This window comes from Chiloscyllium punctatum, chromosome 16 (genome assembly GCF_047496795.1).
Source record: "Chiloscyllium punctatum isolate Juve2018m chromosome 16, sChiPun1.3, whole genome shotgun sequence".
Lineage (NCBI taxonomy): Eukaryota > Metazoa > Chordata > Chondrichthyes > Orectolobiformes > Hemiscylliidae > Chiloscyllium > Chiloscyllium punctatum.
Window position 1 is genome coordinate 12,072,149 of NC_092754.1, and position 23,719 is coordinate 12,095,867.

A 23,719-nucleotide genomic window follows, 5' to 3' on the forward strand; every position below is an offset into this window, starting at 1 on the left:
CTAAGGGCAACACTCTATAATGAATGAAGGGCAAATTCTGCAGCCCAGCACTTGCATCAGAGAATGATACTTGCAGGAACCATAACTCGGTTTACACCTGGCGGTTTTTGTACTTTCCCCCAGACACATCTCTTGCAAATGGAACAGCTAGAAGACCATGATCTGCACATGCCTAATATTGATTGACTGTGTGCATTCATGGACAGACAGGCAGGAGACTGGAAGAACACAGCAAGTCAGGCAGCATCAGGAGGTGGAGAAGTCTACATGTTGGGTGTAGCCCTTCTTCAGGGCTGGGGATGGGTGTGGGGGGAGCTGCAGATAAAATGGGTGGTGGGGGCAGGGTGATGAAGTGGGAATAGGTGAAGACAGGTAGAGGGTGTGGCCTAGTTGATCAATGGGAGGAATGAATCTGGTTGGTGGCAGGGAGGAGTGGAAAGGAGGGGGAGGGCAGAGAGAGGAGGCAGGGAGGAGTGGAAGAGAGGGGGAGGGTGGTGAGGAGAGGCAGGGAGGAGTGAAAGGGAAGGGGAGGGACTGCAAAGGCATTCTTGGAAGCCTAAAATTGTTCTGTTAATAAGCAAAGAAAGTGTTGAGTTCCTGAGACCCTTCTAGTGCACCCCAAAATACAATCAATCTTCTGAATGCCATGGCTCCCAGTTTGGATTTTCCATGGTTCAGTTGGGATTGGTTTCCAGGGGACACATTTACAATGGTCAACCTAAATAGGAACAGGAATAGAATCACAAAGATGGAGGATGGCAGGCTCTTGGTGAGGATACCTGGATATGGAGGGACAGATTCTCCTTTCTTGTATGTGGGTACATAGGATCAGCAGGACAGTACAACGAGGAAACGTGGTGAGAGAGCATTGTTAGCCAAGTGTCTATTCAGGTCCTGAATTTACATGACAGCTTTACTTAAATAAGAAGAGCCACTGCACTTTGAACTGGCTCATGATTATCATCGAACCCTTACACTGCAGAAAGAAACCATTTGGCCTACTGGGTCTACACTGACCCTCCGAAGAGTGTCCCCTCCAATCCCCGTAACCACACATTTCCCATGGCTAATCCACCAAAACTGCACATCTTTGGACTTTCAAGGAGTAATTCACTGGGTAAAACATTCGGAGAAATTTCTATTTGATCATATAATTGCAAAAACTGTAGTATCATAGAAATTTTAGCACAGAAGGAGGACTTTTGGCCAGTTGAACATATTTTGGCACTGTGACCACAGAAACCTTTGTACATTAAGTAAATTATTTTTTCATTTGTTTTGGGGATAATGACATTGTAGCAAGAACAGCACTTATTACCCATCTCCAATTTCCCTTGGGAAGGTTGTACTGAGTCACTTCTTGAAACACTGCAGTCAGTGTCAAAGCTGTACAACAGCCAGCTCTAGTCTTTACCTTTCCAGCTTCTTCCTTTAATCTAACTTCCTCTTAAGCCCATGGGTTATTATAAGTAAAAGAACAGGCGTACTATGTAATACATGAACTTAACTTTTATCCAATTTATTTAGTGTCTCTTGATGTCTATAATTCAAATTCCAATCTTGAGCTTGCTAGAATGAACAGAAAATCACAGGTTGACGAGTGCCAAATCAGAATTTTTATTTTCCTCTCTTTCTATTGAACAAAAACATCTAAAATGATAGTTATCGAGTTATCTGTGAGTAATAAGTGCCCTTTATAGAATATCAGATCATTTCTGAGTTTGAATCCCAAATGAAAGCTTGAGTGCGGAATCAAGATTAAACATGAGATTCATGCATCTAACCATACATCTGGCCAGTTCAATTGCAGTCCTTCCTCTGAATGAATCAATGCAAAATTTAATCCTCAAAACAGGACTTTCTACCTTCTAACTAGGGTGCTTTTTCCTGTGTGAGTTTCAGATGAGGTGTGTCTCCTGTCATTAGTGCCAGCTAAAATGACATGGTCCAATGGTAAGGCTGAGTTGCACATTTTCATGTTCAAGTTCTGGTAACTGTACCCTTCTTGAGGCAGGTTTCCAATTTCTTCCAGACCCACCAGTGGACTCATTGATGGTCGGAAAACATTCAGCCCAGTGCCAGTTTGAAAAACAAAATCTAATTGTTGACCCTGTGGAATTTCCTATCCCATTCTGCGATCCATCCCTTGCATTTCAGAACAGAACACAAAAATCTCTCAACCTGCAAACCCATTGTTATATCAGCATCAATGTGGATGATTGTGGTTGTACCCTAGTGATGTAACAGCCTGGCTTCCATTTTGTGCTAACTTTTCCTTTTGGCTGTTTAAGCTCTCGTTTACTAACCCAGATGTAGGGTTTCCAACCTTCCAGAATTGTCTGCAAGGTTCAAAACATTGTAACAATATTAATCTTCAATTTCCAACAGAAGCCATTTAGAAATTGAATTTCCAGTTAATAGCTGAAGAGGATATCATTACGGAAGGGTCTGTGCTTTATATCTCTATGACTCAATGATTCTCTATCACAAGATTTTGTGTTTTAAGATTCATACTGTAACAATTGACTGAAAATACTAAACTAAATGCAATTTTTTGGCAACTTATACTGTAAACTTCAGAAATGAACTTTCCTCTGTTATATTTCACACACATCTCAATTTCCACGGAATAAAGTTTGAGTTTTCCCTGCAAAGGTAAAGTCACCATAGTTTTACTAGACCATAGGCTGCTATCTCATTAGAAAGAGAAATGACTGGTGGTGGTTTAATCTGAGGGTCACCGCACCTCAGGCGAGCAGAGAGGTTGAAAAGGAGATTTCTTCATAGTAACCTCAGCTAGTGTGGTAATTGAACCCACACTATTGGTATCATTCTACACTGTGAACCAGCAATCCAGCCAACTGAGCTCCCTGTATCACCAAGTGCCAACTTCAATTATATTGCAATTTTGTAAATCATAGTTCATGGAGCCTGCTGCACATGCGAACAGTTGCCTTCAGACAGGTCCAAATTTCATTAGTGAGATGTTTAAACCCTGACTTATGCACCTTACTTTTTAGGATAAGGTTTAAAATGTGCTGGCATTCTTTGAGAAGTGCAGGAACACCTTTTGGAGAGGTCTGGTGCCATTTGGGATTTTAAAGTAAATACAATCTAATCTAATCTAAAAATCTAAAAAGTGCATAATTTCAATGGAATTGGCAAGCCCATTGAAACTGTCAAGCTGACAAGTCCTTTAAAATCTGTTGACCTACAATTTAAGAACAAATGCTGCAATTTAGGAAAAAATAATCAGAGCTTCTTACTTTTCTTTGTTGACACAAACCTGGGGGATATCATGATATGATTTATGCTGCATGACTGATATTGTATCAGTTCTGGATATAGGTTTGCTCACTGAGCTGGAAGGTTCATTTCCAGATGTTTCGTCACCCTACTAGGTAACATCTTCAGTGGGCCTCTGGGCGAAGCACTGCTTATAATTCCTGCTTTCTATTTATATATTTGGGTTTCTTTGGGTTGGTGATGTCATTTCCTGTGGTGATGTCATTTTTGGTAGCGATGCCATTTCCTGTTGTTTTTCTCAAGGGGTGATAGATGGGGTTTAACTTGATTTGTTTGTTGATAAGAGTTCCAACTAGTCTGTTCTCTGTTGCTTTATACAACTGGAACAGGGAACTGAAACACCGAGGCCTAGCCTAACACCCAGCCCCTAGAACTAGGTGCCACGATTTAGAAATCAGGGGTCTCCCAGTTAAAATAGAGATTAGGTGAACTTCCTTCCCATGAATGACTTGCCTTCTCAATATTCCTCTCTCCCCTGAGGCACATTGACCTCCAGGTTAAACCACCACAATGGGAGAGCAGCCCTATGGTTTATGAGGACAATGGAGTGTGGGAGGCGGAAAGAGGGAAGGCTGGTTGTGTGTGTAAGGCAGGGTAAGTGAGAGGGAGCCCTCCAGGAATACGTCCAATAGGAGTTGGCAACTTAATGGCAGTGCTTATATCATTGCAGTGTGACCTCATGGAACATGTAGTGTAGTGTAGCATTGACTTGAAGTTGTACTGGACTTGAAACGTTAATTCTGTTTCTCTCTCCGCAGATGCTGCCAGAACTGCTGAGTTTCTCCAGCATTTCCTCTGTCTGTTTCAAAAAACATAGCATCTTTCCCATGCATGAGCTTGCTTGTCCCCAAGAGTCAGTTTATACCGAGCTGAGCTGATAAAAGTGTGCTCATTAAGAGTGGAGTATAGCATACTCTTATTTTGTATGTTGAACTGGAATGCCAGTTGGTTCAACAGGGAGTGTGACTGAATAATTTGCATTTAATTTGTTTGGGTGGGAGGGGCTATGAATATTTAATTCTGACCCTGAGGCACAGTAGGAGTGAATAATTAATTCAACATCTGAAGATGCTAAACACAGAAGAACAAAGCAAGCAGAAAGTCAATGATAAAACAAAGTTTCATGCAGGGACCAAGCCAGCAGGTAGAAAAGAAAGTACTTTACATGCAGCCTTTTGTGTGTTTTGTGCATTAGAAACCTGCACCTCACAGCTGGTGTTTTGTCCCCAGTTTGTTTGCTAATTTTTTCTGCTTTCTTTCTGCTGCACCAGGGTACCCCATTCCATCAGTGCTAATCATCTGAAATGCTGTGTCTGTTTTGTTAGCTACACAGTGATTTTCAACACTCTCATATGTGGAGTGTGACAGAACAGTCTAATATTGTCTACAGGCATGTGATGTATGTGCGCAAATGTTAATATTTGTAATATATGTGTGTATATGAATATATGATATATGTTTATATACTATATGTGATGGATGTGCCTATGTAGAACTTGGTCTTAATGGAAACATTTATAGATGTTACTACCCCGTCCTTTAATTAAATCTTTTCACTTGGCTACACCATTCCACGCCAACCCATCTCGACTCAGTGGTTAGCACTGCTGCCTCACAGCACCAGAGTCCCAGGTTCGATTCCAGCCTCGGGCAACTGTCTGTCTGGAGTTTGCACATTCTCCCTGTGTCTGCGTGGGTTTCCTCTGGGTGCTCTGGTTTCCTCCCACAGTCCAAAGATGTGCAGGTCGGGTGACTTGGCCATGCTAAATTGCTCACGGTGTTAGGTGCATTAGTCAGAGGGAAATGGATCTGGGTGGGTTACTCTTCGGAGGGTCGGTGTGGACTTGTTGGGCCGAAGGGCCTGTTTCCACACTGTAGGGAATCTAATCTAATCTAATCTCAAAATTCCGTTGCAACGTTTATAGTGATGTGTAACTGTTTTTATTAACTGTTCCAGGTTGAGTAATACCAAGAAGCAAGCTGTGCACACAGTGATGGGAATTTGGATGGTATCCTTCATTCTATCTACATTACCTGCAGTAGGCTGGCATGACACCACCGAACGCTTCTATGCCAAGGACTGCCGTTTCATTGTCACAGAGATAGGCCTCGGTTTTGGGGTCTGCTTCCTGTTGCTGATTAGTGGGAGTGTAGTGATGGGCGTGGTCTGCATTGGCATCACCCTCTTTCAAACTTTCACTGTCCAAGCCGGAAACAATACCAACAAGAACAAATTCAATGTGCCCACAATCGTCGTGGAAGATGCACAGGGTAACAGGAGGTCATCCATTGATGGCTCTGAACCACTAAAAACCTCTCTCCAGATAACTTACCTAATCAGTGGAATAGTTTTTATCTATGACTTCTTGACTGGATTTCCTGTTTTGGTAAGCTGCTTTTTTTCTCATTTGCCATCTGCACATTGGAGATTTACTTTTTGGGGAGAGGATTGCAGTTTGCACGGGGAAGTTGTAAATGAAAGGTTAAGGTTTGCTACCCAGGGCATCTTTTGGTGAAGTTGATAAATTAAAGGGGGCAAAAGAATTAAAGAATTGTTCAGCTTTAGGAGCAACAGGGTCAATGCTATGAATCACTTTGGAGATAAGTCTCTGCACCGAGACATTTTTCCCAACGTATTTGTGTTTCTTTCTGATTTAATTTTTTTGTTTATTAATTATAGTCAAATATAAAGAAAAGTTGCAACCATATTACTGCACCACAGGAAAAGAATAGGGGATTGAGGCTAGATAAATTGTTCTTAAAGCGGGCTAGCATGCCTCACGCTGGGCCAAATGGTCACTATTGAATAGTTGAACTGCAACTATTCAGTGAGTCAATGATATAGGACTCCTTACTACATCTAGCAAGTAATACTACTTGACGTAGTGATGTATTACAAAATGAAGTGACTGCTACTCTGTGGGATAACGTAGTCATTTTTCATAATTCAAGTTGGTAATAAGGTGATAGGCAGACTCTCGGGTTAATAGAATGGTAGCCAGAAGTCAAAATAAATTCTTTGCCCTCTTTAGAACTGTGTCACACAGGATCGATAATAATTACAGAAGCAATCTGAGCAAGTAGATAGAGTCTCAGTTGAACTTCCCATTTGGTGGATGCCACCTCTGACCATGCAGCACTCCTTCAGTACTGTGCTGGACAGTATCAATCTAGATTAAATGCCCAAGTCCCTGATATGGGAGTTAATGTGAAATGGATGTGACAGTCCATTTGAGTCAAGGTTCAATAATTTTGTAAGATGTAGGAAAGAATTACCTCCTCATTCCTTTGCTGTTGTGCAATCTGCAGTTCAGATTACTAATATTTTCTTATGAATAGTTTTGTTTCAAAAATAGATTTCCCGAAAAAGCACAGCAAGTTACATGGTTATCGTGTTAGATCAGATGTAGTGTAATTTCGGGGCTGAAAATATGATTTTATTTTTTCTGAACTGAGCATTGATTTCTTATTTATGGCTATGCATTTAATTTTAAGAATGTCCTCAGCTGTTTATTTGTGGTCATGGTATGGAACGTAGTTAACTTTATTGTAAACTTATTTTCTGGAATTTATGAACAGCATGAATTCACAAATGACTCACACATAATAGGAAATTGAATTACAGCTCGTCTGTCAGCCAGAATTCCTCTTCTTTGTGTGTGGGTTGACAGCAAGAGTTTATCTTTCAGGGCTGCCCAGCCTGGGAATTGCTCAGGTACTCTAGGCAGGGCTTACCTGCTGGGTTGTTAAGAGATACCATGACATAGGACACAGCTGAGAACTTCTATGGCCTTGGCTCTTTCAGCTCGGGCACAGTTGGAAAACGTCAAATATTGTATCAATACCAGTTGGGGGTCTGAGTCAGAATGTTGTGTGTTCAAGTCCCAGTCTGGAGATTCAAGCATATACTGCAGGCTGACCCATTTTTACCAAGCTGTGAAAATGCACACTGTCTGAGTTGCAGTCTTTCGGATGTGATGCTAAACTACATCTGCATCCATCTTCTACGGTGGATGTAAAATATCCAACTTGCAAAAGCGGATTATCTGACCAATATCACGTTGCTGTTTGAGTGAAATGGTTGTGCTTGATATTTCAGTGCAGAAACCAGTCAACAAATAAGGTCAATGGTAGGAGTCTTTTCCCTAGTGTAGGCGATTTCAAGAGTGGGAGGCACATGCTTAAGGTGAGAGGAGAAAGATTAAAGAATGACATGAGGGGCATCCTTGTCACACAGAGAGTGGGTCATTTATGGAACGAACTTCCAGAGGAAGTAATGGATGCGGGTACAGTTACAATGTTTAAAAGACATTTGGATAAGTTTATAAATAAGAAACGTTTGGAGGGGTATGGTAGTTCGGACTAGTTTAGGTTGGGATTATGGTCAGTATGGATTGGTTGGAGTGAAGGGTCTGATTCCATGCTTTATGACTTTATATAGCCATTAACTATCAGTTAACATGCATTTTTAACAAGCTTTTTTTGTATTTAGTCTTTGAATTAATACTTTTGAAAAATAGGAATTCATGGCTAAGTTAAAGATTAATTGACCCATCATGCTTGTTTGTTATTTGAATATCACTGCTCTGTGGAATCCCTGAACAGCTTTATTTTTTTTCTGCTTGAAGTATTTATCCATACTTTCTTCAAATGGTTTCTAACCATGTGACACTTTCTTCCAACAACCTTCCTTGCAAGTATGTTATCTTACAGTCATCTTTTATGAATCGCTGGTACAAATGATACATGGAATTAATAATTTTTTGCAAAAATTAAGCAGCAGTTAATGCATGTCTGGCCGTTTTTTACTCTTTGCTGATTCTAGCTCTCCATTTATCGGTGCTTGAGAATTTGCAAAACGGTCACAGCAAAACTCGGATTCCAAGTCTAATCCCCATGACTTGTACGTGATGCCGCTGTGATGAACATGATGCACAGCTGGACTGACTCCTCCCTTACCACCAACGCACCCTCCCCTCAATTCTGGAGAAATATGATTAAAATAGGGAGAGATTTTCAGTGAATCTGCTCAGATCAGGGAACCTTTATTGGGGTCATAAGGAACAGAGGGGCAGGGGTCACCATAAGTGCAGGCAATGTTTTATTCATCTAGAAAAGTACATTTGTCTTCAGTTCTGGAAGAGTCATTGACCTGAAAGTTAACTGTTTTTCCTTGCACAAATGTTGCCAGACCTGCTGAACATTTCCAGCACTTTTGTTTTGTTTGTCCGATTTCCAGCATCTACAACATTTTGCTTTAGCATTAGTCTGTTCTACGATTTCTAATTGCTTCCACAATTACTCCTACTGTCCTTCTGTAGCATAGCTTTAGAATTTTTATTCTTTCAAATATTTATTCAATTCCCTTTTGAATGTTACTTCCACTGTTCAGGCCATGAGTTCCAGATCATAACAAGAAAGTTCCTCCAACCGCACCTTTCAGATTCCCAAACTCTCCCATCTAGAAAGACAAGGGCAGCAGATACATGGGAGCACCATCACCTTCAAATTGCCCTTCATGCCACATACCATCCTGTCTTGGAACGATATAACCGTTCCTCAGCTGTTGCTGGGTCAAAATTCTGGAACCCCCTTCCTAACTGAGAATGTCCTCCCACCTTTAGGACTGCTGTGGGGGGGATTGACAACAAATGATGGCCTTGTCAGGAACATCTACAACAAATGAAGGCACACAAAATAACTAAAGTTTGAGTTCTTATGATCTTATAAGTGGGTAATAGAGAAGTTGGGCAGAATTTTAACTCCCAATGGCTAAGAAATCTTAAGTAAGACCTAAGAGTCAATTTAATAATCCACACCTTCACTGCCTTTCACCTTGACTCTTCAAATGTACTGCTTGCTAATCATTCACATTCCACCACCCTTAAAGTTAAGGTTATCCAAAACTCTGCCACACGTGTCTTGACTAGGATCAACTATCACCCCGATACTCAATGGTCCCATGTTGGCCCACATTCAAACAATACCACTGATTTTAAAATTCCTATCCTTGTTTTCCAATCTCTCCATGGCTTTATCCCTCATAGTCTCTGTGATCTCCTAAAACCCTCTGAAATACCTGCAAATCCTATATTTCTGGCTGCTTCAATGGCCTCTATTTTAACCCATTGATGGGTATATCTGAATTCTCAGTTCCCTAAAACCTTGCCTCTACATTTTGCTGTCCTTTTTAAAATACTTCTCAATACCTTTTTGACCTAATAATTCCTTTGATGTTATGATGTGATACCATCTTTCATGACTTGGTGTCATATTTTGTTTCATAATATTTCTGTAAAGCCCCCAGGGATAGTTATTACATTGAAGGAGCAACTTAAGTACACGCTGTTGTTGTAAGAGACAGTTGGCTTCACTTCTGGCGTGGGTACGGCTAGAATACAAGAATTTATAAGAAATGGGAATTGAGGTAATAAACTCATTTGGCGGGTGAATAGATCTGATTATTGCCAACAGCACAGAATTCAAGCCCCATTCCATCGGCAGCAGACTTGGGACCTGCCTCTTTACCCTATGCACAGTCTTGGCAGTTTGCCATGCTTCAGCAAATAATCACCAAGGTCTTGCCTTCGGATGAACGACTCAATAGGAGAAATAGGTTGTTGGGTTGAAGAAGGTCATCCTTTTTCACAGGTCAGCACACTTGCCTGAATGATCAATCAAATTTCTTGGGGCTAATAGCCGCATCTGTATCCCGTTTCCTGTTTGCAGCTTTCTGTTGGCTTCTAATTATGATGTATTGCTGGGTCAGTTCTGTGTTATTTTCTTTTCCAGTCTTGTTTATTTTTAGCCTTCTGCCTTTTCAATTTTGCTCACAATTTGGACATTTTAAAAGAATATCTGCCTGAAGTGGTGTTCCACTACAGTCATTCAACAAATGACAATACTGCCTGATACTTCTGGATCACATTTTCACATTTTTAGATTAGTTTAGATCCCCTGTAGTATGGAAACAGGCCCTTCTGCCCAACAAGTCCACACCAACCCTCCGAAGAGTAACCCACCCAGATCCATTCCGCTACCCTTCTATTTACCCCTGACTAATACACCTAACACTATGGGCAATTTAGCCTGCCCAATTCACCTAACCTGCACATCTTTGGACATGAATATGACATTTCTATAAATTTCCAAGCGTTTTGCTCAGATGACAAAGGAGTAATATTTATGACTTGATTTCTGTTTGAAAAATTTGGTGTAGAGAGAACTCCGCAAATAGCAGTACATTAATTGTATAATGTTGATTAGCAGTTCCATTTATATCACAAAGGGCTGAAAGACATATTAATTGGATAAATAGCAGCTTTGATTCCTGGTAGATGCCAAGTTACTATCAGGCAGGAAAGAAGAGTTGTACCATAATGGGGTTCAGCTCCTCATAGCCTAGGAAAGAGTATATTCATCTAAGGTCCATTCCTGATGGCCATCAAGTGATCTCTGATGGCCAGGATTGGTGGACATTAACCAGGAACAAGACAGAGGTTGGCCAAAGTCGCCTTTTCACAATTGCATAAATATTCAGCACTTTGCTTTATGTTTGAAGAAAGATCCTGACTGTACTGAGAATGATGAGGCTGCTAGCGTTGGGACATTCTGAACCTCAGGGGTCAGTACCTGCAGGAAAGAAGAAGAGAGGACAATTTTCTTTTTGTCTGCAGCTCCAGTCTCTGACTGGTATTTTCCATTTGGAAATTCACGGAAGGGCTGTAGTCAGATTACTATCAGTGCTACTCTGGTTATGCACATATGGATTAGGAGCAGGAAGAGAAGAGAAGAGCCTTTATTGTCATATGCATTCGACTGAGTGCAGTGAAAAGTTTGTAATATTGCCGTTTTAGCACCAAATTAGGTAGAAGATAGCTCGGTACAGATACTTTATGTGTTTGTTACAAAATTGAAAGAGGAAAAAAGCAGTCGAGCATAGGAATCCAAAGTTTAAAAAGTACAGAAATTACAGAAGTACACAAAGTCCAGAATAAGAATAAAAGGTATCTTTAGAAAGTGTTCAAGTTATAGTCCCTTTCACTCAGTCTGTGTCCACAGAACTTGAGGCTTCACTGCCTCCACGCATTGGCCTCTAGCCCATGACTCACTTCCGGGACTCATCTCCCAGACCAGCCTGGACTCGGACTGCGTCCTGCGCCAGGCTGTGGCCTGGGACTCTTCTCCCGCGTTGGACTGCACTCGGACTCCCCTCCATTCTCCATTCGCTCCGGGTAGGTTTAAGAAGTTCAAAGTTGAGCTAGGTGCAGGGAAGCAAATCTGCAGAAAAACAGAGGAAAAATTGAAAAAGGAAGAGTAACTGGCAAAGCAGAGGAGCTCCAGTTGGAGCAGCCCATTCTGCCACTATCTTTCTCTGCCAATTAGCCAACCATGGCTGACCTGGTTGACTCATCCTCTCTTTAATGGTAACCCCCATTCCATTTTTCTACCATCAGTAATGGATGAGGGTCTTCTGAACTCTGCTGAAAAATCCAGAAACAGCAGGGTGGCTCAGTGGTTAGCACTGCACCAGGGACCTGGGTTTGATTCCACCCTCAGGCAATTATCTGTGTGGAGTTTGCACATTCAATCTGTGTCTGTGCAGGTTTCCCCTGGGTGCTCTCGTTTCCTCCGACAGTGGTTAGATGGATTGGCCATGCTAAATTGCCCATAGTATCCAGGGATTTGCAGACTAGGTGGGTTAGCCATGGGAAATACAGGGTAGGGGCCTTGGGTTTGGGTGGGATGCTCTTTGTAGGTTTGGTGAGAATTTGATGGGCCAAATGCCCTGTTTCCACACTCTCAAAATTCAATGATTCCAGGAAGTTTTCAATGATAGCAAAAACTAGAAAGCCTTCCTTTCCTTTGAGGTGATCTGGGTCTCTTAATGTACAAGGAGGCTGCTATTGTGAGCACAGTTTGCCAGGACCAATCACCACATATCCAGCCTGAACATGTTCCAGTTTCCCTTTTGCATGGTCAATCATTCTTTAGGTACTTACCAAGCATTCTGGGACACAAATGGGAGAATAAACACAAGGCAAACCTTTGCTATGATCCAAATTTATGAAAGGTCTTGAAAAGAATAAATCAATAGAAACTCGTTCTCTTGATTATAGGACCAGTCATCATAGATCACAGATTTATGTCTAAGGATCAGAGGGGAATTGAGAAATTTCTTTTAGGCTGAGTTATGATCTGGAATATTATACATGAGAGGGTGCTAAATGTGGACTTAATCATAATTTCCAAAAGGAACTTGGAAAATTTTTGAAAAGGGAATGAAATGCATACCACAAGGAAACAATTCGAAGTATAATTAATTGAGCTGGCACAGGTACTCATGGGCTGAATGGCCTCCTGCTATGCTGTAGCATCCTCTAGTCCCTTGCGCCTGAGCTGATATTCCTCCCTTATCCAATACTATTTAATAAAAACAGATTGACTGTCTGTTCATCTTGATGTGGTTTGCAGGATCGTGCTGTGTGCCAAATGGATGCCGTGTTGGTCTAAATAACAACAACCATTCAAAGCAATTGTTTGGTTGTGAAGCTCTTTGAATTGTTTGTGATGAGGATGAATGTGAGCTTTCCTCTCATTCTGCAGCAAGACTGCAATTAGTCTTTATGTTCTGTTTGAAAAGAACCTGTCTGAGAAAGGTCATTGGTTTGTCAACCTGTTTGTCCATTCTGCACTTTTTACTGTGTTTCACTCTGGTTCACTGCCTCATTTGTTATCTTTGGCCCTCTCTCATTCCCGTTAGATTTCTTGGCCAATTTTGTTTGAGAAGAAATGCTGGCACTGGGAATTTCCAGTCTGAGTAGCCAATATGCTTCGGAGTCCATTATGAAATAGTGAGATGCAGGGGTATGTTTTCTGTAATTTAAGGTCTCTCATTTTCAATGCTGGAGCAGAATAAACATTAAATGCTGGAAGGAAATGGGATTCTTTCTGTTTCCCAAACTGATTATTCTGTGACCTTTCAATGCGAGATTGCCAACTTTGTACCACTTTAAGATCATTCCTATGTCTATCTGCAATTGAGGTGTCTACTCCAAATACAAGTCTTGGAAGACCTTAACCTCCCAGAGGAGACTTTGTCTGTCTCATCAATCTTGGTTAAACATTTTTGGGTGTGTTATCTACTTACTGCCCAGATGAAGAAGGAGAATTGTGGATCAGGAACACCCAACAGAAACTGTCTCTAATTGATTTCAGTCACAGTACAGGTTGGCTAGTTCCTATAGCAGCTGCCACCCAGCAACACTGATTTTCACACCTCAAGGGTAAGTTGAAAACATACTTATGAAATCCTCGGAAATCTTGTTCACAGGGGGAGAAGTCTAGCCATTCAGTATCCTTTTATTATTGGCAGTGCTTTTAGGCCTGAACATGTAGGTTTTTTTTCAAGAAATTCTTAATGACAGCATGTCAGTTTTGGGAATCAGCCATTTGGATTAGTCAGTTTTCAGTCAATGAAACCCGACTTAGAAATTACTCCAAGTTGAGGGCACAAAACAAGGAAAGAAAAGGAAATGGAAGCTTTTTGAAGATGAAAGGATCAAAACAACAGAGCTTCTTTATCAGGAATAGAGCATTATTAAAATAAAATAGAAAAAAGAGAAAATAAAGGAATGAAAAGAAAGGGCAGTGTTACAGGCCAAACCAAACACCCTCAAAATATTTTAATGAGATAGCCTAGACCCCAACTTTTTCTTATTTTTAAAGGCAAGTGTAAGGTGTTGTGTTCTGGAGGTATTTCAATTGGCCAAACTTGATGCAAAACACATTTTGTTTTTACTCTGTAGTTAAAATACAAATAAAGGAAAGAAGAATTGTAACACTTTAACTGTCTTAGAAAACTTAACAGAACAATAGATTATTTAACCACTAAACAGCATCTGTTCCAATATAGTAAGATCCCATAAAGACACCCTTGACAAAGGCAAATTCAGTAAAATAGATTGTCTCACATGAAATTCTAGTGGCAAAGAGAACCTCAGCTTTTAGCTTCCACTCCAACTTCAAGACCCCAGCAATTGCTGAAAGTTAAACTAAAAATCCTGGTCCTGTGGTAGCTTGACCTCACCCATTCAGGCTGCTTCTATTGTTCCAACTTTTAGAAAAAGTCAAAGCTAGCTGGGTTCAGAGCAGACAGCTTGGCTCCAAGTTTACAGCACTTGCTTTCAACAGAAACATAATGGAACAAATCCTTCTTCACGGCAAAGTTAACAATCACACAGCGCCAGGTTATAGTCCAACAGGTTTATTTGGAAGCACTAGCTTTTGGAGCGCTGCACAACCACCTGATGAAGGAGCAGCGCTCCGAAAGCTAGTGCTTCCAACTAAACCTGTTGGACTATAACCTGGTGTTGTGTGATTTTTAACTTTGTCCACCCCAGTCCAACACTGGCACCTCCAAATTATTCTTAAAGGCACATCTCATAACTCACAGGTTTAGCATAAATTAAGCATTTAGATATTTTTACTTGAAATTAAAAATGTAACTTTTAGGGATGATTGCAAAAATTTGAACATCAAGCTGTTATTTTAATGTCAAGATGGCCAGACTGCATCTATCTACTCCTACTCTCTGTTAACTAGCTCCTGGTCATGGACCATTCTCAGAGCTAGCTTTTTTTTTATCATGCTTTTAGTCTCATATCCTACATTTCTCCTTTATTTTCGACACTGCATCTCCTGCAAAGTATCTCAGGATGTTGACAAATGTGAAAGATCATAAAGAAATATTAATTTTCTCTGTTTGCATAAAAAGGAGATAATATTTACCCAGCGAGACAAGTGTCCACGCTGTAGTCTTGTGTTTTTCATTAATTCCTCATTTTTAAAAGAAAACTTCACTCTTTCTTCTCTAATTTTCAGCAGTATGTTTGCAGGTGCCATCTCGATTCATGTTAAAGTGTTAAATATGTCAGCATTGACTCAGTGTGAGCACTCTCATCTCTGAGTCAGTAGGTATCAGAAATTCACTCCAGGGAGTTATGTACGTTCTAAGCTGACACCCCCGTGATGTACCAAAGAGCCTTCTTTCGGGTGGAAATTTGAACTCGAATAGATGTAAAAGATCCAATCACACATTGTTGATGATGCTCAGAGATTTTCTCCCTGGTGTCTTGACAAAATCCATTCCTGAACCAACATCCACAACAGTGTATCTCACTGCTCTATGTGAAACCTTATTATCCACAAAATAGTCACTGCGTTTGCTACATTTCAATAGTGACTATATTTGAAAAGTACTTCAATGGCTTTAATTAGTGTATTCTGAGGTAGAGTAGGCTCTATGTAATTTCAAATAATCATTTATTTTGCAATAGATTGATCTGTTTTGAAAATATTAATACTGCTGTGGACTAGCTGATGTTATTACTGTACAAACCCATAAGACATATAAGCCGAATTACACCATTCAGCCCATTGAGTCTGCTCTGCCATTTGATCATGACTGATGTATTTCTGAACTCCATTCTCCCGCCTTCTCCCCATAACCTTTGATCCCCTTACCAATCAAGAACCTATCTATTTCTGTCTTTAATACACTCAGTGACTTGGCCTCCACAGCCCTCTGCAACAATGAGTTCCACAGAGTCACCACTCTCTGGCTGAAGAAGTTCCTCCTCCTCTCAGTTCTAACGAGTTGTCCCTTCACACTGGGGCTGTACCATCCAACACTAGTCTCTCCTACCTCTGGAGACAGCTTCTCCATATCTAATCTATCCAGTCCTCTCAGTATTGTGTAAATTTCAATCTTTATAAATTCCATCGAGTACAGACCCAGAGTCCTCAATTGTTCCTCATATTACAAACCCTTTAACTCCAGGATCATTCTTGTAAACCTCCTCTGGACCCCCTCCAATGCCAGCACATCCCTAGATATGGGCCAAAAATAGCTGTCACTATTCCAAATACAGCCTCAGCAGTTCATCTCTGCTCCTGGCCCTCTTGAAGTGAATGCTAACATTGCATTTGCCTTGCTAGCTGCCAATTGAACCTACATGTTAACCTTAAGAGAATCCTAAACTAGTCCCTTGGTGCTTCAGATTTCCAAAGCCTTTCGCCATTTAGAAAATAGTCTATGCGTCTCCTTTTTACCAAAGTGTAACCTCTCACTTTCCTACTTTGTATTCCATCTGCCACTTCTTTGCCCACTCTCCTAGTCTGTCCAAATCCTTCTTCAGCCTCCCTACCTCCTCAATGCTACCTATCCCTCTACCTATCATTGGGTCATCTGCAAACAGTACCCTCAGTTCCTTTGTCCAGATCGTTTATGTTACATGTGAATAGTTGTGGCCCCAAAGCTGACCCCTGAGGAACTTCACTAGTCACCAGCTGATCTCCTGAAATAGACCCCTTTATCCCTACTCTCTTCACCTTCACCTTAAACTCCCTAATTAATTCTGCCTCATTTCACATCAAATTTGATCACAGACTGAAATCTGACTTGATAGATTATTTCTTTATTTAACAATCCATTCTTTAATCGAAACACAAGCTGACCTGTTGCAAATTTGGATTTAACAATAAAACAGAAGTCTATTATGCAAGATAATGAAGATAAAATAGAATAAACCAAGTTATTTATATAGGAGTGCTGGAAGAAACAACTGAAGAGCAGGAGCATCAACATTTCGAGCATAAGCTTAGGCTGAAAACGTTGACCCTCCTGCTCCTTGGATGCTGCCTGACCAGCTGTGCTTTTCCAGCACCACACTTCTTGACTCTGATCTCTAGCATCTGCAGTCCTCACTTTCTCCTATTTACATATAACAATTTGAAAGAGTTCAAATCTTTTTTACAGGAGGAACTGTGTTTGTCCATCTACCTACAATGGAGTTCTTCTGAAAACTCAAGCCTAAAGCTTTCCAATCTCTCGGTTTTTCCCTCAAGCAAACAAATAACTTAATTCCTGATTCTTCCAAATCAAAAGCAAGCCAATACTTTTCAGTCTGCTCCTTTTCGACCACAAAACTCTCAATGCAAACAAATGCCCAAGAGGTGTGCTGTCCACACTTTTAAAATTTGTTCGTTAGTGGGATGTGGGCATTGCTCGCTGGCCAGCATTTTATTGCGGCTTAAGGCAGTAGTGAGCTGCCTTCTTGAACTGCTGCAGTCCACCAACTGTGGGTTGACCCATAATGCCCTCACAAAGCCCTTACAGAAGGAATTCCAGGATTTTCACCCAGCGATAATGAAAGAACAGCAAAGTATTACTAAGTCAGGATGGTAAGTAGCTTGGAGGTGAACTTGAAGGTGGTGGTGAACCCGTATATCTGCTGCACTTGTCCTTCTAGACGGAAGTTCTTGTGGATTGGGAAGGTGATATCTAAGAATCTTTGGTGCATTTCTGCAGTGCATCTTGTAGATAGTCTTGGTGGTAGATGGAGTGGATGTTTGTGGATATAGTGCCAATCAAGTGGGCTGCTTTGACCTGAATGGTGTCAAGCTTCTTAAGTTTTGTTGAGGCTGCAGTCATCCAGGCAAGTAGGAAGTATTCCATCACACTCCAGACTTGTTTACTGGTTTAAAAATCATGGCTCCAGAAAGACTATGAAATCCCTTCATACACAGAGACCAAAACCCACCGCACGCACGCACACACACACACACATTGATACAGAAATTACATCACACCTCCCCCCAACAAAACATAAAACTATATCTTTGAAGCATTTTCATTCTCTATCAAAAATGATCTTAATACTATTTCTACATCAGAAATAGGGTAATAATATTCCATTTAACACATTTCACACAGGTCTGTGGGCATCACAGCACTTGGTGTTCTTTATATATGCCCTGGCTATAATGTCTGCTACAAAGATTCTTCTTCAGACACATGAATGAATTTTAAATTATGTGCCGGGAGAATTGAGCTCCACCAAAACAGTTGTGTGTTCGTGTCTAGAAATCTTTCCAAGAAAATCACAGGATTATGGTCCTTTTAAATAGCAGTTTCTTCTACATTGTTGGGATGTCTTCAAAATCATTGAGAACTAACACAAGACACATCACAACTGTTGATATTTTGGTTGACATGCAGTCAGTTTCTTTGAAAATTAACTGACAGGCTTTTCAATTCCCATTGAATCATCTTGAAGTCAAACACCGCCCACCCACCCCCCCCCACTGATGTTGCTGCCATCAACAGCCAGTTTGAACACCACAGCTAAAACCAGGGAGGTCGTCAGCACAGCTTTCAACTTGTCAAAGGCACTCTGACACTGGCTTCCATTCAGATTTTCTGCCTTACTTCAACTAATTTGTTAAAGGGCACAACAACAGTGTTTGGAACAAACTTGTGATAAAATCCGCACATGCAAATAACGTAAGATTTCACATTTTGTTCTAAGTGCAGGAAAATCCAACATAACTCTTATTTTCACTTTTTTAGGTGCTCCTTAGCTTTGTCCCATCGTGTAGCCCAAATAAGTCACTCGGCCTGCTTTATAACAGCAACAGCACATTTCATGTATCTACCACTCTCTGGGTGAAAAATTTATTTTCTCAGATTTAAATAACTTGCTCTTCAACTTGAAGCCCACTAACTACCTGACAAAGGAGCAGCGCTGCAAAAGCTTGTATATTCCAATAAACCAGTTGTACTATAACCTGGTATCGTGTGATTTTCAACTCAACTTAAAGATATGCCCTCTGGTCTTAAGGAAAGAGACACTGTCTCTGTCTCTCATAATTTTGCATTCCTCAATCAGATCACCCCACCCCCGCCTCCCCAAACCTCCTCTGCTCCAAGGAAAACACACCAAGCCTATCCAAACTCTTCTCTTAACTGAGACTTTTCATTCCAGACAACATTCTGGTGAACGTCCTTTGCATTCTGTCCACTACAATCAGGTCCTTCCAATAATGTGGTGACTGGACTGTACACAGTATTCCATCTGTGGCCTAATCAATGTTTTATAATGTTATAACAAGGCTTCCTTGCTCCCACAGTCTATGCCCTGACTACTAATACAAGCATTCTGTATGCCTTCTTCATTTACCTGTGCTAACACTGTCAGAAATATATGGACTTATACACTGAGGTCACTTTGTTCCTCACTACTCCCTAGGGACCTACCATTCATTGTGTGTATCCTTCCCTTATTAGACCTCCCAAAATGTACAACCTTGCAATTATCGGGATTATATTCCATCTGCCATTGCTCTGCTCAATTTACCAGCTGATCACTATCAGACCGTAGCCTGAGACCATTCTCACTATCAACAATACCCCCAATTTTTGTGCCATCTGAAAACTTATTAATTAAACCTTTTATATTCACATCAAGTCTTTAATGTACATCACAAACAGCAAATGCCCCAGCACTGATCCCTGTGGTACACCGCTGGTCACAGGCTTCCAATTACAAAAACAACCCTCACTTCCCTCTTTCTCTTCTATTTGGCAGCCAATTTTAGATCCAGTTTGCCCACTTGCCTTGGATTCCATGGGCTCCTACCTTTTGGACCAGTCTTTAGTTTCTTTTCAGGTTTGGCTAAAAAACAACCAAGTCTTTGATGTAAACCACACAGTTACATAGCCCTTCAATGAGTGCATTCCTTTACCATTAGAACATTGCTAGTGCATTTTTCATTCAAATAGCATGATTTTACATTGATAAATTCCAAACCTGTGTTTCAAAAGGTCTCTTTGACTGTGTAATCAACAAACTTCAAAATATCCTTTAAACACCATGCATGTCCAATTCATTCAATACTGTCCTTGGGAGAGGATATGAGTCCCACCTTTGTTACAGGGCATAGACTGTAGGAGCAAGGAAGCCTTGACTTTGCAATAATCAATACAGATTCATTATGACTTACCTAGCTTTGGCATCTTTACAATAGGTGAGCACCAGCTAGTATTATTTGCTTCAGTAATAATTGGGCACCATGGTGGCTCAGTGGTTAGCACTGCCTCCTCATAGGGACCCGGGTTGGATTCTCGCCTCGGGCAACTGTCTGTGTGGAGTGTGCACATGCTCTCCATGTTTGTGCGGATTTCCTCCGGGTGCTCTGGTTTCCTCCCACAATCCAAAGACGTGCAGGCCAGGTGAATTGGCCATGTTAAATTGCCGATAGTGTTAGGTGCATTACTCGGGGGCGAATATAGGGTGGGGGAATGGGTCTGGGTGAGTTACTCTTTGGAGGGTTGGTGTGGACTTGTTGGGCCGAAGGGTCTGTTTCCATACTATAGGAAATCTAATCTAATGATATTGCCCATCACAAACTTAATCTCTTCCCTCACTTGATCTAATCCCTCCACATTGAATCTGTAAGGATTTTATTTTATAGGCAAAGCAGTCTCCACATTAACATCATGAACATCCAAAAATGATTTTCCTGGCCGATTGACACAAATTGATTTTTGATTCTGTAATAGCCTTTATAAGTTACTTGTATAGTTTTTTGAAAGATAAGATATTGTGCTTTCTACCCTTTTAAGCACCCCTATTATCTAATCTGATTGGGAGAGTGTCAGCTTTTGAATTTTCAATTTCTGATTCATTATCCAATTGTTCACTCATTTCTATTTCAGTCTGTCCTTTATTTAATGTCACAATATCTCTTTTTTTCTTATTGTCCCTGCTTGAATATTTCTTTAACATGTTAACATGGCACATTCACTGATTCTTTCTCCTGTCTGGAGTGCTCAGGATATGATTTACACAACTGAGTTTCTTTTTGTTTTGGTAAAGTGAATCTTGTTTACTTCACTCACCCAGAGATGGGTAACAATGAAAACACCCTATTTCCAGCAACAAAAGTTCAAACTTTGGCATTTTTATCTGCTCTATTGTTTGTTCGGCATCTATTCAAATGCTTTTCCACCAACTCTCATGTTTTGGTTAGTTTCTCTCAAACTCAAACTATATGTTGGAAGTATAGTTTCCAAGTTTTGGTTTATCAACTTTTTGTTAATCAATTTAAGTAGTCCTTTCACTTCATGCTCACGTGCTTGATCTAAATCCTGTGGACTCATTATGGACATCCCAAATAGCAAACAACAACAAAGGAATTCCCATAGCCCAATCATTAGGGCATATTTGACAATAAGCTCTAATCATGATCTTCAAAGTTTGATGCCTTCTTTCTAATGTACCTTGAGACTGTGGATGATGAATAGAAGATGTAATTTTTCTGATTTCCAAGCTAGTCACCATTTCTTTGAATATTTATGACATAAAATTTGAACGTCAATCTGATTATATTCCTTTGCACAATCCATATCTTGTTAAAAAAAAATTAATGTTACCACTATGATTTTTGTTGTAAGTTTTTCTCAGGCCACTATTTCAATACATCATGTGGAACCATCCATAATCATTCCTGTTTCTAGGTCGGGGTCCTACCCAATCTGTGAGACCCTGCGAAGCAGTTGGTCAAAAACTGGTGCTGGAATTAATGGCACAGGTTAATTAATTGAGGGTTGGGGTTTTCCTGCTATGTGACATGTATAGCATGTCTGGCAAAACCTGATTGCATCTTTATGTAATCTTAACCAATAAAAATGTTTAAATATTTTTCCGAATGTCCAAGTGAACTGTCATAGGAATTACTATCATAAAATTTTGTGACAGTATTCAGAAGGAACTACCACCCGATAGACCTTTGCCATCACCTACCAAAAGGTGATCTCCTTTTCCTCTTTGTATTTTGTCTATCAAATAATAACATTCAGGTATTGTTTTGATTCAATTTCTGAGTTGGCTGGTATAACTCTTCTAATTCTGAAATCATTTGTTACATTTCTATTAAGAAAATGTGCTGAAAATCTCAGCTTTATTCTTTTTGCCTTCACTCTTCTGTAGTTAAATTTTCAAAAATGTAATAATTGAACTTCCAAATCATCTTTCTGTTTCATCGACTCCTTTGCTTCCTTTCTAATTTAATGTGAGTGAGATCTAATCACAACACAAGCCAGAAACAATCCAAAATACTCCTCTTGCAACTTCTCAGTTTCTTTTGCCTCCACTGGTAGTTCCCATAACCTTGGTGAAGTTAACATTCTTGAACCTGGCAAATTATTTCCCAAAATAAAATCAGCAGCTTCAATCGAAATTTGTTTCACCAGGCTCACTGCAATTTCTCGTGTATTAAATCACCCTTTAATTCAACACTGTTTGATCAGACTGGTTTGTAAATTCCAAGTATATGTCCAAATAATATATTCTTCTTTATTAATCTCTTCAAAAGACGTATTATGTCATCACCCAAAATCAGTGACTGACTTACTCCAGCGTTTCTTTAGCTTCTTCAAATCTTTTGATTTGAAACATAAAAAGCACAAGATATAATATTCGGAACCTTCAATAGTCTGATTCTCCATGTTCATATTTTGACAAATAATTTTCTTGACTTGAGTTTTGTCTCCCTTCTCAGTACGTTCTATGGAAGTATGGGGTTCTCTTTGTACTGTACTGTAGTTTAATATCGGTTTCCTTTCCTGATGGCCCTTTTCTGCAGATTCTTTAGACCTTCCTATTACTACAATCACTTCTAGCTTTGATAAGTCCAATCTTATTACAATGTAAACATATTATCATATATACCATAAGTACCTGCAAGAATACCAGGTACTCTGATCTTTAATATTTGACATTCATCTAAATAAATGGATATATTTGCAGGAATGATCTTTTCAATGATCATAATTGCTGTCACATACTCAAAATCTTTCTCCAACTTGAGTGGTCCAAACCACTGATCCCTGAGCATTTCGTCTTCCCTTGATTTGACAAATGCCCGATTAGATTTATTTCTTGTAGGCCTCAGTTTTAATTGATGAGCTTCTTGGGCAAGCTCATAAGCTTTTCTGACAGGTTTGTACGCTGACAATTGACTCTGACAAACTGGCACACACTGTCAGAGCTGTATTCATCAAAACACCCTGTAACATTAAAGTCTGAACATCCTTCAGTGATCTTTTGCTCACATCATTCTTCCAGCTGCCTTTTCAAATGAGATAAAATACCTTTTGACACCCTCCTTGTAAATTTAGGTACCCAGTGTAGATCAGGTGTCAACCTACTGAAGGTACCAAACAAGACGAATTGCATGCCGAGCAACAAAAGCAGCAGCTGATAGGGCTAAGCATTCCCACAACCAATGGATCAGGTCTAAGCTCTGCAGTTCTGCCGCATCCAGTCATGAATGGTGGTGGACAATTAAGCAACATATGTGAGGAAGAGGTTCCACACACATCCCCATCCTCAGTGATGGAAGAGCCCAACACATCAGTCCAAAAGCTGAGGCTAAAGCATTCGCAGCAATCTTCGGCCAGAAGTGCTCAGTGGATGATCCACCTCGGCCTCCTCCACTGGTCCCCAGCAACGCAGATGCCAGTCTTCAGCAAATTCGATTCGTTCCATGTGATATCAAAAATTGGTTA

General features: G+C 40.4%; 1 protein-coding gene across 5 annotated transcripts in view; it reads left to right on the forward strand.

Moving 5' to 3' along the window:
* The window catches only part of gpr153 (G protein-coupled receptor 153), a 95,108-nt gene that overhangs the window by 42,483 nt on the left and 28,906 nt on the right, over positions 1–23,719 (forward strand). For all 5 annotated transcript variants that reach the window (XM_072586232.1, XM_072586230.1, XM_072586228.1 and 2 more), the window contains exon 4: positions 5,264–5,693. In XM_072586232.1, the coding sequence (XP_072442333.1) occupies positions 5,264–5,693 (430 nt within the window). The remainder of the gene's footprint in view (positions 1–5,263; positions 5,694–23,719) is intronic.